Source organism: Copidosoma floridanum, unplaced genomic scaffold (genome assembly GCF_036245765.1).
Source record: "Copidosoma floridanum isolate Cflo_tuat_1 unplaced genomic scaffold, Cflo_Japanese_pri ptg000004l, whole genome shotgun sequence".
NCBI classification, from domain to species: domain Eukaryota; kingdom Metazoa; phylum Arthropoda; class Insecta; order Hymenoptera; family Encyrtidae; genus Copidosoma; species Copidosoma floridanum.
In genome coordinates, this window is record NW_028321881.1 from 37,737,466 (window position 1) to 37,755,852 (window position 18,387).

The following is an 18,387-nucleotide window of genomic DNA, read 5'->3' on the forward strand; positions in this document are numbered from 1 at the left end:
GCCGTATTACAAACCCGCTGAAGGGCAAGTCAGGTGCCAAGTTGCGGCCGAGGTGGGAGGCGTGGCAATCAAACTTGGGCCCAGTTTTCGCCCACTTTCAGTTTCTACTCGGATGACTCAGACACTTAGAGAATATATACATGGAGGAAGCATTGTATGCTCCGGCCGCGAGACGAGATGAGAGAGACAAAAGACAAATAGCAGTACAACCTTTCTCTCTCTTACACGCCTCTGATTAGTTGGCCCCCTTCCGTATATATAGGTATAGTCGTATCCACGAGTGGCGGTCGTGGGGGAACAGAGCAGATATATGTAACCTAAGCTTTGATGAAAAAGAACTTATACATTACCAGAGAATATATAATATATCCTCTTTAAGAATAGAAGGCCAAAGCGGAATTCTGAGCAATACACACTAAAACAATAATCTTCCATTACAACATAATTAAAACAACAAAATTTGAATAAAAATTTCCAATTTTAATTAAAGCCCTCATACCTGGTTAAACAGTTCATGTATGGCTAATGACTCAGTTGGAATGTTTGTTTTCGATAGCCGAGCGGTCAAGAATGCTCGATTAGCTTCTGCGCTCTGGGCTTCGAATCTGATCTATGCTTTTTTTTTTTTTTTTTCAGGTATACATTTTCATAATACTTGTTTTATTACATTTCGTTTGTTTATAATTTTTATGTATTTTTATAAATAAATTTATTTTATAAGATTTCACACTTAAATAATAAGATTTAAAAAACTACTCTTGGCTAATGCCAACAAAATACTAATGCGAGCATAAATTCAATATTATACTATTACAATACGTCGTATAATTTATTTTTTATTGGCATAACTCAATGGAAACCGACGGGAAGGTGGCAGTATTTTTCATTAGGATAGGATACATGCAGGATAAAGGGCATATTAGATATTAGAACCCCAATAAATCCGTATCGATCAATGCAGTAAATAATTAAACAAATAATATTTACACTTGTAATAATAATAATATACAAAAAGTATTTACACATTTTTGCATTAGTATTTTACTGGCATTAGCCAAGAGTAGTTTTTTAAATCTTATTATTAAAGTGTGAAATCTTATAAAATAAATTTATTTATAAAAATACATAAAAATTATAAACAAACGAAATGTAATAAAACAAGTATTATGAAAATGTATACCTGAAAAAAAAAAAAACAAAAAAAAACATAGGTCAGATTCGAAGCCCAGAGCGCAAAAGCTAATCGAGTATTCTTGACCGATCAGCTATCGAAGACAAACATTCCAACTGAGTTACGGTTGGAGTTATTATTGCTCGGAATTCCGCTTTGGCCTTCTATACTTAAAGAGGATATATTCTATATTCTCTGGTAATGTGTAAGTTTTTTTTGATCAGATCTTAGGTTACATATATCTACTTTGTTCCCCCACGACCACCACTCGTGGATACGACTATACCTATATATACGGAAGGGGGCCAACCAATCAGAGGCGTGTAAGAGAGAGAAAGGTTGTACTGCTATTTGTCTTTTGTCTCTCTCATCTCGTCTCGCGGCCGGAGCATACAATGCTTCCTCCATGTATATATTCTCTAAGATATTCTCTAAGCTCAGACAGCAGACTCCTCAGACTCCATAAGTCGGCGCATGCGCAACCACATATAGGTAATAGGTAGGGAATAGAAAGAAAGAGGAAGAGCTGTAGGTACGCGTACGCATTTTTTTCTTTCATTCCTGCGAGCGAGCGCGACCAGATGCAGGCAAAAGAAGTGAGCGAGTATGTCAAGCTGATCCTGCTGATCCTTGTCGATTTTCGTTTGTTTGGTGTGCCTTGAACATTTTTGTTCAATCGTCCAGGGACGACCAGCTTGTGGATTTGTTCGTTAATTTCATTGTAAGTACTCTGTTCACTTTAAAGTGAATGTAGTAAAAGAAGATTGTCGTGATCAGCATAATGCGCCCTTTAACGTTGGCGTGTAGGGAAATGGGAGCCTGGTGTAGTGGGAGCATACACACTTGGTTGCTAACTCAAATGTTTAAAAACACTTATTTCGATAAGTGTGGGTGCTCCCCACCTGAAAAAAATGTCGGAATTCTATGTAGAATTACTTCTGTTAAACTTTCAGGAAAGCCATATGGCATTACACATGGTTTTACATATGGCATTACATAAAGGGTTTTAGCTTGGTAATGCTATATGTAATTCCATACGGAAAAACACATGGAATTACTAATTGGAAAAAGAAAAAATTTGTATCATCTAAAAATGTATGCAAAATACCATAATAAGTTATTTGCATTTAACATTTTGTCTTACCATCGGGGTGATAACTCTAAAACAAGGGGGCTCAGCTGATTTTACTTCTATAGAAGAAAATTTTTTTTTTTTATTTTTTTTTTTTATTCCTGAAATATACCTTAAATCCCCTTGTTTTCGGGTTATCATCCAGATGGTAACATTATTTGTTCACAGTAAATGACGCATTACAGTATTCTGTAGTTATTTCTAGATAACAAAATTTTTTTCCTTCTTCCAATTTGTAATTCTATGTAGATTTTCAAATGGAATTACGTATGGCATTACCAAGCTAAAACCCCTTATATAATGCCATACGTAAAACCATAGGTAATACCACATGGCTTTCCTGAAGGTATTACAGAAGTAATCACACATGGGATTCCGTCTTTCTTTTTCAGATAGGTCCCTCTCTGGCTTCAAGCGCCGACTACTTTCGCTGGCGAGCTAGCACGTTCGGCTAAGCTACTATCACCCGGCAATGACCCGGGGTGCTTACTGGCAACTCTGTTAAATAAATAATTATTAATTACACAAGCGCCTATTACCCAATGATCTAGGGCACTTACTGGCTACTATTAAATAATAAATTATCAGTCAATTACAAGGGCGCAAATTAAAAATGTGAACGGTTAACATATGTTATCAATTAACTTTTATTATTTAATAGTGTGGCCAATAAGTGTCCTGGATCATCAAAAAATAGGTGCTTTACTTATTTATTGATAATTATTTATTTACTAGATTAGCAATAAGCATCCCAGCTTATCAGGTGATAGGCGCTTGTGTTATTAATAACTATTTATTTAACAAAGTTTCTAATAAGCACCCCGGGTCATCGGGTGATTGGCGCTTGTGTTATTAATAATTATTTATTTAACAGAGTTGCCAGTAAGTACCCCGGGTCATCGGGTGATAGGCGCTTGTGTTAATAATTAATACTTTATTATTTTATAGAAAGGCAAGTTTGCGCCCTGGGTCATCGGGTAATAGGCACTTGTGTTAATAATTAATATTTTATCATATGGCACTGTAGCCAGTAAGCCCCCCGGGTCATTGGGTGGTAGGCGCTTGTGTTATTAATAATTATTTATTTAACAGAGTGACCAGTAAGCACCCTGGGTCATCGGGTGATAGGACCTTAATGTGTACACATATATAGCTCACTCTCTAAATTGGATGTAGGAAACGTCGGAAATGTTTTATACAGTATAAATCCGAAAACCAATGTATTTAACCAACTCTGCCTCGGAGCCAGAGCTGCATAGCAAATTATTCCCGATGTCCCAATCGAACTAAATTGGCGCTATCGATAGTAAGTAGCATGGTTCAGTACGGTCGGGACATGCATCAAGAGTGCTCTCGAAAGTGGCATCCAAAGAAGCGTGAAATTCAAATTGGCTACATGGAGCAAAACGCTAAAACCCACATAACTCAACAGAATTATCTAACATAATAAATAAATAAACCCCAAGCTAATAAACCCAAAAACCTAATGCTAATTAACCTAGTAACACGGAGCGCCTACTGGCCACTTTTGAATTTAATGCTTTAAATAATAGCAAAAGCGCCAATCACCACACAACCCGGGGCGCTTACTGGCCGCTTTGTTTGATAATATAATCAATAAAATAACACAAGCGCCAATCCCCTCACAACCTGGGACGCTTACTGGCCGCTCTGTTTATTAATTAAAAAAGTAAATTAACACAAGCACCTATCACCACAACCCAGGGCGCTTACTGGCCGCTTTAATAATTAATTAAATAAATGAAATAACACAAGCGCCAGTCAAAACACAACCCGGGGCACTTACTGGCCGCTTTGTTTAATAATATCATAAATAAAATAACACAAGCGCCAATCACCATACAACCCAGGGCGCTTACTGGCTGCTTTGTTTATTTATTAAATAAATAAATTAACAAAAGCACCAATCACCACAACCTGGGGCGCTTACTGGCTGCTTTGTTAATTAATACAATAAATAAAATAACGCAAGCGCCAATTTCCACACAACGCAGAGTGCTTACTGGACACTTTGTTGAATAATATAATGCATTCAAAGTTATTAATTAACAAAGCGGCCAGTAAGTGTCCCGGGTTGTAAGGGGATTGGCGCTTGCATTATTTTATTTATCATATTAATTAACAAAGCGGCCAGTAAGCGTCCCGGGTTGTGTGGTGATTGGCGCTTGTGTTATTTTATTTATTTAATTAATAAACAGAGCGGTCAGTAAGCGCTATAAGTTGTGAGGGGATTGGCGCTTGCATTGTTTTTATTTATTTAATTAATAAACAAAGCAGCCAGTAAGCGTTCCAGGTTATGAGGGGATTGGCGCTTGTGTTATTTTATTTCTCATATTAATTAACAAAGTGACCAGTAAGCGCCCCGGGTTGTGGGGTGATAGGCGCTTGCATTATTTTATTTATTATATCAATTAACAAAGCGACCAGTAAGCGCCCCGGGTTGTGAGGGGATTGGCGCTTGCATTATTTTATTTATTATATTAATTAACAAACCGGCCAGTAAGCGCCCCGGGTTGTGTGGTGATTGGCGCTTGTGTTATTTTATTTTTTCAATTAATAAACAGAGTGGTCAGTAAGCGCCCTGGGTTGTGCGATGATTGGCGCTTGTGTCATTTTATTTTTTTAATTAATAAACAAAGCGGCCAGTAAGCGTCCCGGGTTGTGAGGGGATTGGCGCTTGCATTATTTTATTTATTCGATTAATAAACAAAGCGGCCAGTAAGCGTCCCGGGTTGTGAGGAGATTGGCGCTTGCAATATTTTGTTTATTTAATTAATAAACAAAGCGGCCAGTAAGCGCCCCGGGTTGTGGTGATAGGCGCTTGTGTTATTTTATTGATCATATTATCAAACAAAGCGGCCAGTAAGCGCCCCGGGTTGTGTGGTGATTGGCGCTTTTGCTATTATTTAAAGCATTAAATTCAAAAGTGGCCAGTAGGCGTTCCGTGTTACTGGGTTAATTAGCATTGGGTTTTTGGGTTTATTAGCTTGGGGTTTATTTATTTATTATGTTAGATAATTCTGTTGAGTTATGTGGGTTTTAGCGTTTTGCTCCATGTAGCTAATTTGAATTTCACGTTTCTTTGGATGCCACTTTCGAGAGCACTCTTGATGTAAGTCCCGACCGTACTGAACCATGCTGCTTACTATCGATAGCGCCAATTCAGTTCGATTGGGACATCGGGAACAATTTGCTATGCAGCTCTGCTCGGAGCGCTCCACTCCAAGGTGGATAAATGAACAAACCTATTCTTATATCGAAAAAGTGTAAAGAAGTCACATTCAAATCTCTGTCTGATGTGTACTCTGCAATACTCTGCATCCTATTGAAATACGTACTGTAACATCACAAAGCCAAATGCCGATGGTTGCAGTTCTAACATTAGAGAAGTGGTCAACAGGCTACATCAGCATCTGTATTTGGTGTATTTATTCTTATCAGGACACAACCAACTTACCAGTTGGTGAGTGGGTCTATAACGTGTTTTACAACATTATTTTATAAGTGCTGTTAATACCGGGTGATTCATTTCTAATAGGTATTGCCTAATTTGATTACTTGACGGCAGCCAACTGACATGGCCATCAGACTGAGGTTAAGCCGCATTAAGACAGCTTTTCGTCTCGTTTGGAGAGTCAGTTTTGAGTTTTGGGTATCGTTTGTTGTTTATTTCTTTGTGTGCTATCTGCTCTATTGGCTCTATGGAACCGTGGTTGCTTTCCTCCTGATTTGCTGCTTCAGTGTAGGTGTGTCATCTTGGCTGGTATAAGTGTGTAACTTATTTCCTATTCATCACCTATGAGATTTTTAACATAGACTCAAAGCTGAAAAAAGTTACGCTCAAATCTCACATCCTGCTTATGTTCAATATGTCTATCACTGATGTCAAGCATTTTTTTGCAGTTGTACTCTACTTCACGGAGGACTCGTTTTTGTACTATCCACTAATACCTAGCAATTCGCGGATTTTTGTACCTCTGCCTTCAATGTACAATCTACCATTTGAGAACATTTATACTAAGTCCATTGATGAAACTTTTCTTCACATGTACTTCATTTCACAGCCTGACCATCTATTCAAGAAGTGTCCAACATTACTCTTTTTTCATGGTAACTCTGGAAATATAGGACACAGGTTTGCCACTTGACTGCAAAATGATTTAAATACTCTTGTATTAAATTTTTACATTTTTACTGACTCCCACTGTTCCAGGGTTCTTACAGAACTTAAAAAACTGAGAAATTCGTAAATTTTTGGGGATTTTATTTCACTTCATAGAAAGTGGGAAAAATCTAGAAAAGTTTGAGTCCTTTTATAAAAATAAACCAGATACAAGTAGACATTAAAAACATGCTATTGTATTTATACTGTGGATTATGTATTAATTGTAAAAAAATTAGATTAACTTGTTTGCATGATTCATCAGTCACTTCATTTCAAGTTTCATCGATTTCTTTCTAATTAAAAATTTTACCCTCTTTTTCTTACTTCATTCATTGATACTATTATTTTATATAAATTACACTTAGTCACATTTCTTGAATTATTATTCACTAAAGAATTTTGTATGGTTGAATAAAATACCCCTGAATTCTTTATATTTATACCTCTGGAAATCTGGGAATTTTAAATTTGCCAGATTTGTAGAGACCTTGATTTCTATGTATTGGTATTAATGTATTTATTATTGGCAGGCTGGATAACGTTAAAGGCATCTATGATAATGTACGTTGTAATATACTGATGATAGAATATAGAGGATATGGCCTTTCTCAGGGCTTTCCTTCAGAAGAAGGCTTGTACATGGATGCACAAGCAGGATTGGAGTACTTGTATTCTCGTAATGATATTAATACTAATGAAATCATCGTTTTTGGACGATCCTTAGGTAATAGTATTTTAATGAAGTTTCTCATTGACTTTTAATAGATAGAATTTTGACTTTTGTGTTTATCTTTGATCTTTCCATTGTCTTACTAGTCAACTTTCTTTCAAATCTCTATTATTTGCATTTTATTAGCACTTAATTATTAATACAGTAAGTGGATTCAGTAATTAGTGTATAGTCTTTTTCAGAATCACGTGCATTAAAATATATACATTGTTTAGCTATTATTAGCACTGCCTTATAATAAAGACTCCAAGTAGTGGAGAATTGGGATGGTAGGCATAGCGCCAGGTTAAATATTTTTCATATAGGCATTAAAGTCATAGTGCTCTGCTTACTCAAGCCTTATGCCTAGGTGTAATATGTATGCTCTTAAGTAGAGGCGTGTCAAAGCATTCTAAGTTCCTGCTTGAGTGGAAATTATTGAACCTGCCCCCATGCCTATCAGCAATGCCAACTTGAGGCTGTCTTCTATGATGAATATTCTAAGTTTGAGTGTCAAGTTTCTGTTTCGACTATGCAACTTGGTTCCAAAATGTACCAACGAAAATAACTATTTGTATAATAAAAAAAATTTAATGGTAGTTTTTCAAGTTACTGAAATATACCCATTTAAAAACCAGTGCTTCATTATTTTTTAAAGAAGTTCTGTGTTCACTATGATAAGATGCAAATCAGATTTCACAATAGTTGAACCAGAACACTCAAACTAAAAAATAAAGATCAGTTTTAACCCTCATCACTATTTAATTTTAATGTAATATTAAAATAACTTGTTTTAAGGTTTTAACCAATGATGAATGCCATTATTTATTTTTATACAAATTAAAATTTTAGGAGGAGCTGTTGCTATTGATATAGCTGCAAAAGTTAATTTTTCACAAAGAATTTGGTGCCTTATTATTGAAAATACTTTTACCAGTATACCTGATATAGCTACAATTCTAATGAAATCCAAAGTATTGCAGTACCTTCCTTTATTATGTTATAAAAATAAGGTATTTACATAATTTTTCATTCAAACTATCAGAACGTACTCTATAGATTTGTTTGAAGCTTTAGCTTGGAGAAGCTTAGAGGACCTCAAGGGCCTGTAAAACTAAATAGTTCTACATTAAAAAATCTATATCTATATTGAGATGTCTGAGCACCTCGAAGCTCTGAGCTATAGCCTCAAATACATCTAATGTGTCAAAGATATTGCGCATACAAAATATTGTTAGCAATAAGTAAAGTGAATGCTTGAAAACTGAGCTTCCTACACTGGAAATAATTCGGAATATCCGAATGACCAAGTCCCGTTTGAAGGCGCTACATTAGCTGCTAAAGCGTTGACAAGCAGAAAATAAACGTAACATTGTTTACTTGAATCCAATCCCACTGGTTATTGAAACTTTAACAATCAATAATTCCAATTATTTTTTTTATTTGCAGTAGTTTTTATCCATGCAAATTGATTCCTGATACTTTTAATTCTGTACATATAATAAAACTCGTAGATTACAAAAAAAATAGAACATTTCAAAGTTCTTTTGAACACCGTTAAAATAGTGTTGAAAGTTGATTTTCCAATTGTCTTGTAAACGATGTTAGCCTGATAAAAAAATTTTGTCAACTTTGTATTAAGTTCTTGTGGTAAATCAACGTATCTAACGAAATTTTCTACTTGAACATTTTTATCTAATGTAGTCTGATTTTGACAAAATTACAATAAGTAGTGAACTAGCACATGATTATTAAGAATAATAATCCGTAATTTATAGATAAATATAAGTATTGTTAAACTCTCCTTAAAAAAAAAGTTTCAAAGTAGAACGTTATCATTTTTTGCACTACCAAAATAACAGAAAGTATACGATCTTCAAGCCGGGCAAAGCTTGAAGAGGAAAAAATTGGTTTCGACTTCAAAATTAACAAAATGCTCCCAGATAATTGTGTTGGTAAAAGTGTTTATCAATTTTTTTTTTTTTTAACTTCTTGGCAACATCGGCATCAGGAGTCGATTTCAGCATTTCAGTGTTTATCAATACCCGAACAGAAATTGAGTTCAGGCACTGAACAGGTCCTGGACAGGTGCCTGAGCTGCCTGCGCAGGACCTGCTCAGGCATTAATGGAATTTTATCCAACGATGTGCACAGGACCTGCTCAGGCTCCTGCACAGGCAGCCTTAGCTCAGGCAACCTGGACAAATATAATCTAGTCCTGAACTGACTTTTATACAATTAAATAGTAAGGTTATGTTACATAAAAAAATGTTTTTAAACAGAGAAGTTAATTTCAGTAAAGTTTTATGGGATACAGGTAAGCTGGGAATGTGATATTGCAATATTTTTAAAATTTTATCCATGTGGCTATTTGCAATAAAATACTCTCTTTTTCATTTCCGAAGTTGTACATACAAATCACGAACTTCATCAACATTGACACTTGTTCGTTTTTTTGTTTTTTTTTTCTTACACACTGTCATTAGTTATGTTTAATTCTTCAAAAATTTCTTGCTGAATATCGCTCTAAATTTCTTGCTTATCAAACTGTACAGCTGAGTTTTCACTAATAATATCTGTAAGTTTAGCTTTTTTTTTCATTATTTCCATTAAATCTGTATGGTTTTCTTTTTTCCGAAATTTTTCTTTTACGAATAATTTACATTCTATATTTATTTCGCGTCTTTCGTCGAGAATAATGGTTTTGCTCCATTTTAGATTAATTGAAAAAAAGGTTAAGACTGTACTGTAGTAGCAGACAGTTGATGTCAGTTCAGGCAAGAGCACCGGACCTGTTCAGGAACTGTGCACAGCCTGAACTCACATATGCATAAAATGCCTATCTTGCCTGTGCAGGACCTGCACAGGCAGTCAGGCAAGCTACGGCACATTTCTATTCGGGTATATTGCAAAGGTTTAAAAAAAATATGTGAAACTCTAAGGGCTCGGGCACATGGAACCGCGTAAAGCGTAAAGCGTATCGCGTATCGCGTAAGAGTAAGGAAGGTTAGGTATACGCCACTTTGTGGTCACATATAGAAAAGGCGTAAAAGCCTCACGTATCGCGTAAGTTTGAAGTAGAGGGGCGTTGACCAATCTGCTGTCTTGTCAACAAAAAAGCTTTCGAAGTTCTCAACGCAAGTGAATTCTAACCTGTACATGTCAAAAAAAAAAATTTCAAGCACATACTTCTTTTTTTCTTTTTATTTGAGAGCCATTAATACGTTTCATACAGCTTAATCATTACACTTCTCACTTTTTCTTTGCGATATTGAGTCATTGCATAGGTCGTACAGACTTGCCACAATTTGCCCAAAGTTCTTACGATTTATTTTTCATTCATGTCAGAAATTCGATTAATTATACAATTGATACTGTAATTGTTGTTGTTGACATTAGCTGCTGACTGTATTTACAGGTTGCATACTTTATTTACGTTTTACTCGAAAACATTTGTCATCGCGCACATGGGTACAAAAATACGGGCGTAACTTTATTTTTGCCATGAGTGCAAGCGAGACAGCATGTGCAAAGCCAACGAAATATTCGCTGTGATTGGTTTAAAAACTCTTACGCGCGTATTTTTTACTCCCATGTGCGCGATGACGAATTTTTTCGCGTAAAGCGTACCTTACCTAACTTTCCCTGATCCTATAATTTTACGCGATACGCTTTACGCTTTACGCGGTTCCATGTGTCCGAGCCCTAACCGAACAGGAGTATTTAAGTGTTGCCCTATTACAGAGGGCCTACCGATAGCCACTCTACGACTTTCTGTTTGGAAAAGTAATTATAAACTGTAAGCTTCGTAAGGTTATCTCAGTCAATAATTTATAGCTATAATAACACCCATAAACTATTGTGATTCCAAAAGGTCACGTGACTCTCGCGATATATATAGTCACTTGGGGGAAAAATAACACAGGCCTTGTAGGTGCAACTATATTTTTATTTTTTTTACACGTTCAACAATGGTAATACGATGAAAGCTTTTCAATAACATATTTTTGAGGAGATGACAACACCTCAACTATTTTTTCCCAATTCAATTAGTCTTTTGCAGAATTAAACTTTCCTTTGAAAGTGCAAAAACGCACATTTAACTTGTACAAAGTTCTCCCGTTCCCGATTATATATAGGAAAACAAGCGGGATTTTGGTAAGGTTAAATGTGCGTTTTCGCACTGTCAAAGGAGAGTTTTAAGCTGCAAAAGACTAATTGAGTTTGAAAAAAAATAGCTAAGGTATTGTCATCTCCTCAAAAATGTGTTATTAAAAGGCTTTTATCGTATTACAATCGTTGAACGTGTAAAAAAATAAAAATATAATTGCACCTACAAGGCCTGTGTTATTTTTCCCCCAAGCGACTATGTATATCACGAGAGTCACGTGACCTTTTGGATCCCCAATAGCTACAATAGCCTGTAAAACAGCTATAATTATTACCTGTGTGTAATATAGCTATAGAGCACAGCTGTAAATTTTGCTTGGATTTTAAATAAAAGTGGGTTTAAAATCTGATTTTTTTAAAAGTATATGAGTCAATATTGACGTTATCATCCGTATGATAACATTAAAACTGAGAACCTAAAGTATTTTTGAACAAGTTTGAAAAAAAATTTCAGTTATGATTTCTTGTTTTTTTTTCTACTTATTCAAAAATTCTTCAGGCTCCCAGTTTTGATGTTATCACATCGATGATTGATACTGGTACTTGTTATCGCACGTGTTCTGATTGTTATTATTTAAAAAAATTTCATTTTACACCAAATTTTACTTTAAATTTGAATAAAATGTATAGCTGCAATTTACAGCTACATTTGTAGCTATATTTTGCAGGTAATTATAGCTGTTCCATAGGTAATTATAATTATAATTATAACTACAATTTATAGGTGCAATTATAGCTCTACATTTTTGACTTAGTAAGGTTAGATAAAAGTTAATAGCCTTACCCTTTGAATGTCCCTCCTAGAATCTCTAATCGGCCTGTAGCACGTTTTTCAACTTCTACGTATATCTCGATTATCTAATGATCAAATATAGGTATCAATTGATTTCTGGGATATGAAAGTGTTTCCAGAAAGTTTAAAAGAATGGGGTAAATCAAACTCAATATACTTATGTATGTGAAAATGATTGTCATCTCTGTTTATTGTTTAGCGTTACTGTGTGACTTTGAATATAGACCAACCGATAAAGTTTTGAATTAAAAATCTGCTGTAGAAGGAAGCAGTATTTATTACGGCCTGCTAATTTCTAAAAATAAAATGTTTTTTTCAGGGCTGGATCAAATGACACAACTGTATATGAAATTCTATTTAGCTTGTACATCTTTCGTAACTATATACGATCAAAATCAAAATGTAAGGCGTGTGTAATGAGATATACGTATCTTGATTGATTTGAGCCATTTCTTGCGTTTTGAAGCTGTTATTGGCTACGTGATATAATAAAAAATAGTCTTTACAGACGTCATTTTTAGGACATATTTTAATACGTATTTACTTCAAATAGGGTGAGATGTAACTTTAATAATCACACGCTGCAACTTTTCAGCTTCAGTTCCCAACGGATTCTGATAAATTTAGGCTTCAATAATACATCTCAAAGTATTAGATTTTTGCCTTTTCTCATCACTTTGCGTAAAATTAGCTAAGAAGTTATTGAGTAATAAAAATGTATCGAGGTAAATATGGGCTTGTTCACTGAGAGCTCGCCACCTAGCGCGCGAGGAATTTTTTCTCCCAAATACGCTGTGTTCAACTCGCTCATAATGGCTGGGAGACAGCTAAAAAAATAACTAAAAAATATAAATCGATAGATTTTGATCTGCTATTTCCTATAGAGCTATTTGTTTTTTCTCAAAACCTTTTTTTCGTGGAGATAAATAAGTCAAGTTCAGGACGTTTCTATGAAATTCGCCATGATTTAAAAAAATTAAATTTGCAGAAATCAAAAGAGCAATGCTAAAACATTAACTTCACAAATGTTTAGAGTGGGAGTGTAAAAAATGCGTGAATTACAAGCAAATAAAAACGATGGCATGAGCAAGTCGCATGACAGCGAGGCATGCAATTGTCCCATGCACCACGCTGCCACTCGGCGACATACTATTACTAACGAGTTTGTTGTATATTGCCGCCATGCAACTGGCTCATTCCAACGTCTTTATTTGCTTATAATTCACGAATTTCTTGCTATCCGACTCTAAAAATTTGTGGAGTTAATGTTTCAGCACTGCTCTTTCGATTCCTGCAAATTTAATTTTTTAAACCATGGTGAATTTCAGAGAAATGTCCTGAACTTCTGACTCATTTTTTCCCACGAAAAAAAGGTTTTGAGGGAAAATAAACAGCACTACTAAAAAGAGTAGATCAAAATCTGTCGATTTGTATTTTTTAACAATTTTTCTTAGTTATCTCCCAGCCATTATGAGTGAGCTGAACACAGCGTGTTAAGGCAAAAAAAGTCTTATTAGCGCAAGGTGGCCCGCTCTCAGTGGACAATCCCATATGTCGGTTAGGTAGAAACTCTTGCTGATTTACTAAGCGCCCTTACATCAATTTAGTGAAAAGTCTGTTCTAGCGCTTTGTTTATTGCCATTGCAGAAGCTAAATTGATTGAAAACGTTTTTCTTTTAAATACGAAATGATAGTCAGTTTCTGAGAAGTATAATGCGATTTGATTAACAAATACCATCTCTACTGTTGGGTCATCCGTTAAAATCTCATTTTTAAATGTATTACTACGTCGTTTCAGAAGTAACTACCTCGTTCTATAACACAAACCTTAACCCATTTGATATCGAATAAGCATATAACTATACAATTATCTATCAAGTTGAGTATATGAGTTAGGAGCAACTGATAGTGGTGATAACGTGTTCAAATACTTATGCAGTAACATGGCTTAAAAAACAGAATCATCAAAATTTTCTGTACTATCGATACATTGTCACTTTGTTAAGTAAAGAGGCAATCGTTTTGTTGATCTCGTTTAGATTGGCATTCCTACAAAAAAATACTGCAGAACTCATTGCTTTTTAATATGCATAAGAAATAAATTTAATCTTTCGTATCTTCTACAACATCCGCATCATGTGCTGTAGAACCAGTATCAAAAAAACAAGCTGAACTCAAATTATTATTAGTATCGCTCAACTTTCCATTTCCTTGCATCCTTGTATCATTAGAAACTCTATCAAAAATATCAATGCTAAATTAACGTTGAAACGAGTCTCGAATTACATCGTTGATTCTATGTTAATCCCATGTTAAATTAACGTTGACTTATTATCAACTTGACCGTATTAAATTATGAGCTTTAAAAAAATCTATTTGAATTACAACTGCAATGCTTACATAAAAAATCGTTTTTTTGAAGTTAACTATAAATATTGACTTAAATCAAATCTGATTCATTCTTGCATCATTCGAAAATGCATGGTAACTTTTTGTCCCTGCATTATTTATAATATAAGTAAATTAAAAGTACCAAAACTTTTTTTCATCCTTGCATTACTAGCTTTTCATCTTATGAGTAAGTGTACTGTCATAGCTTTTGCTTTGAGATTCCACTTTAAACAGTACGCGGCTGCTGAGCCTTGGATGATAATCAGCTGATAATAACCCGACATTTTGGTATGATATTCATCTAATATTCACCCGATTTTCTCATGATCATCACTTAATTTTTAGCTGATTATCACCTGATATGTAACTGATGAGAATCAGCTGATTATCAGGTGAAAGTTAGCTGAATGTAAAGAGCATATACATAATATTTAGCTTATTTTCAGCTGATTATTACCAATTACACATCAGGTGAAAACCAGCTGCAAATCAGGTGAAAATCATGAAAAAACCGGTTTAATACTAGGTGAATATCATGCCCAAATGTGAAGTGATTATCAGCTAATTTTATCATCTGATGCTCAGCAACAGAGTAGTTGCCGTATCGCACAACTCACGACGCATAAAAGTAGTGCGTCGTTGTGCGGTACGGCAACTTACTGTATAGATCCTTACTCGACTCCGATACGACTACACCCATAGAGATATTAGAAAAAATTACGCCAGGGGTACGGTAGCTTATAAGTGGCAATGATATGATATGCGGAACGAAAGAAAAGGCTGCTCACAAGTCTCCTTATGTTTTTATCTAATATACGCATGCGTATCGACTCCTTTCTATGGATACACTTGTTAGACAAGGACACAAGAGGTATTCCTGGCAGCCTTTTCTCTCTTTGCACACATCGCAAAATTTGGCCTTTGGCGTGCTCTATTCAAATATCTCTATGACTGAACCCTGTAAGCCAACTCCCTTTTAAAATAGTAATAAAAAAATACGATATAAAATGCTTTACATTACCAAAAATTGTTTTTTTTTCTAGATTTCTTGTATCATTGAAAAATTCATGCCAACTTTTTATCCTTGCATTATTTGTTAGTAAGTTTACATTACCAAGGTATAATTTCATCTTTGCATGATATTATAAGTAAGCGTACTGTTACATCTTTTGCCTTAAGATCAAACTTAAAAAAGCCAGTCAGATGCATTTAAAATAGTTCTCACTCTAATCGTAGATGGCGGCGCCTTATAATCGGCTACTAAACAATAACCCAATAACCCTTTTATAGGAGGATGCGCCCTTTAATTTTTCTTCATCTGGATGACCAAGCAAAAGTGTCCCACCTGGTGTTTGGATTTGGAACCTCTGAAAAGTAGACAAAAACAAGCAGACAAGAAGATCAAATTAACTTGATTGGTTGTTTGAAAATTTGAATAAACACTGAGATTGAAAGACATATTTATATGGATATATACGTACAAAGAGTTGTGTTTGTCTTCTGCTTGTCTACGATTTAGCTGCGTTTGCAGTGCCATCTAACGGGGCTGGGTCATCCGGATAGTCCGTGCTACATAATAAATATGTGATTTCATCTACGTATTTTGCATAACAAATTTTTATAAATTGTTTAAATGATAAAACAGATTTTTTGCCGCAAGGTTAGTTTTTTTACAAAAGTTATCCCACTTTATTTTAAATTGAAAACCGACGCCTTACTCCGAGGGTCTTAAATTCCTTTCAAAATATAAACATTTACTTCAAATTAGTCATCTGTAGTACATCCACCAAAGTCTGTCATCAGTGCAAGTATGGGTGTATGGATACGCAAATACAAGAGTTTATGGAGGTTCAGTCGTTTTTTCCGGGGGGGAGGGGTGAGCGGGGGCTCTCACAAGACACCGTGTTAAAGTGAATTGTACTAACCGTGCATAAAAACGTCCGCCTACTGCATCACGGTTAATTTAACTACACGCAAAAAAAAATGCTAGCTCTCAAAGCCTGTTTGCATACGCTACCAGTGTTCAAGTGACGCTAGGGCTCTTACTGCATGATTATTTGGGTTTGCTTGCGTCAAAGATCGTTTCGTACGGGCACAAATAGGTGTTGAGCTGCCATAACATAACGATAAGTATGTCGGAAAATATATTTCGGATGTGTACAGAGCGCCATAGCAGTGAGCTATTAAAGCTTGTTAGGAAGAGCTGCGAAAGCCGGCCGATCGGGCTTTCACATCACAATGTCAAAGTTCAATGTGCAGGCTGCTTCTTGAAGCTTCCAAGTGCTTAACTTTGGTCTCTAATATTCATTGTTATTTTTGAAATGTAATTCCTTAAAAGGCTTTAAGAATTTAAAATTATGTGTATATAAAAAAATAATATAAACACATAATTGATAATTGCTAAGTCGTAAATTTTTTGATTTATTTAATGAAGAGGCTATAAATTTGGCAATTTTTTTTTTAATGAAATTTATCATTATGAATTTGTAGATTGTAGTAAGCAGGAATTAATATAAAAGCTGGACTAGTTGATTGGACCAACAATGAAATAATTAATAATTTCTATGCATGAAAAATTGTCTATTGAATGTATTTGTATTTGAAATATACATAAATTGTTATTATAAAATTAAACATCGTACCTAGTCGCAACATAAAATTCTTTATTTCTTTCATACAGCAAACAAGGATCTATATTTGGCAAATTTTTTGCACTGTACAATAATTAAGAATTATTATTAAATTTTTCTTTATATACATACAGATGATGATGAAAATAGATCGTGTTGACTTCTCTTACTAAGAAATATGAAAATGTTTTTTCCAGCATTTTACAGCTATTTTGTCAAAATATAAAATTCTGGAAAAAGGCTAGAAAAAACGTGTTATAAATGCTCACAAAATGGTCAATTGTCTACCAGGGTACAAATTGAATTTTTATTTTTCTATTTGTTTTTTTACAAAGAATTTGTTCTTCTGTACATTCAATGAAACGCAAGCTTGAGGAGCTAATTGAAATAACTTATTATAACATTTAAATAAAACATTTTTTTCTTGGTTAGTGATTAACTATTGACTTTATAATCAACTAATTAGAAATGTACGAAAAAATTGTTTTATACATTCTGTTATCCGTAAAAACTTGGTATTGATTGTTCATCAAAAAACTCAAAAATCAGTCCCGGCAAGTTATGTAATACGTACTATATTATTCAATATAATATCCTTCACAAGTAATGTTAGATATAACCGTATTATTCCAGTGGTTGATTATATTCAATTAAATTACTACTAGTTACAAAAGAAAAACTTGAATTTTTTTGTTGATTTCATTACTTCCCAAGACCAAAAACTGTATCATTAGTATACGGAATGTATGTATGCAAAAAAAATTTTTCGCATTTCATCATTTCATTTAAAAACGGAAATACAATGTACGTAAAAAATGTTTTGCTTTCTTTAATCTGTTTAGTTATTCGTGAAGAAATTTTTTTTGTTAGAAATTATATTATTTTGTTACATTCTGAAATATTTGAATTTGATTTATCTTCAAATTTGTCTATTAATTTTGGATTTCACTGCTTTCTAATGCCAAAGATGCTATTAAAAATATCTGTATTGCAATTGAAAAAACTGAATTCATTCTCGATTTATGGGATTTATAATTTTTTAAATATATATTATAATCAATTATTTTTTATCTCCGAAATAAATTTTTTATGATTGTATTATATTCAATTAAATTACTACTAATTACAAAAGAAAAACTTGAATTCTTTTGTTGATTTCATTACTTCCTAAGACCAAAAACTGTATTATTAGTATACAGAATGTA

General features: G+C 34.2%; 1 protein-coding gene across 2 annotated transcripts in view; it reads left to right on the top strand.

The window, feature by feature from the left end:
* Positions 1-5,599: 5,599 nt before the first annotated feature.
* The window catches only part of Bem46 (abhydrolase domain containing 13-like protein Bem46), a 73,021-nt gene continuing 60,233 nt past the window's right edge, over positions 5,600-18,387 (top strand). The window contains exons 1-5 of one of the 2 annotated variants that reach the window (XM_089597650.1): positions 5,600-5,787; positions 5,863-6,070; positions 6,228-6,459; positions 7,020-7,213; positions 8,051-8,211. In XM_089597650.1, the coding sequence (XP_089453776.1) occupies positions 5,902-6,070; positions 6,228-6,459; positions 7,020-7,213; positions 8,051-8,211 (756 nt within the window). In that variant the 5' untranslated portion in view covers positions 5,600-5,787; positions 5,863-5,901. The remainder of the gene's footprint in view (positions 5,788-5,862; positions 6,071-6,227; positions 6,460-7,019; positions 7,214-8,050; positions 8,212-18,387) is intronic. The other variant, XM_089597655.1, reaches the window with a different exon arrangement.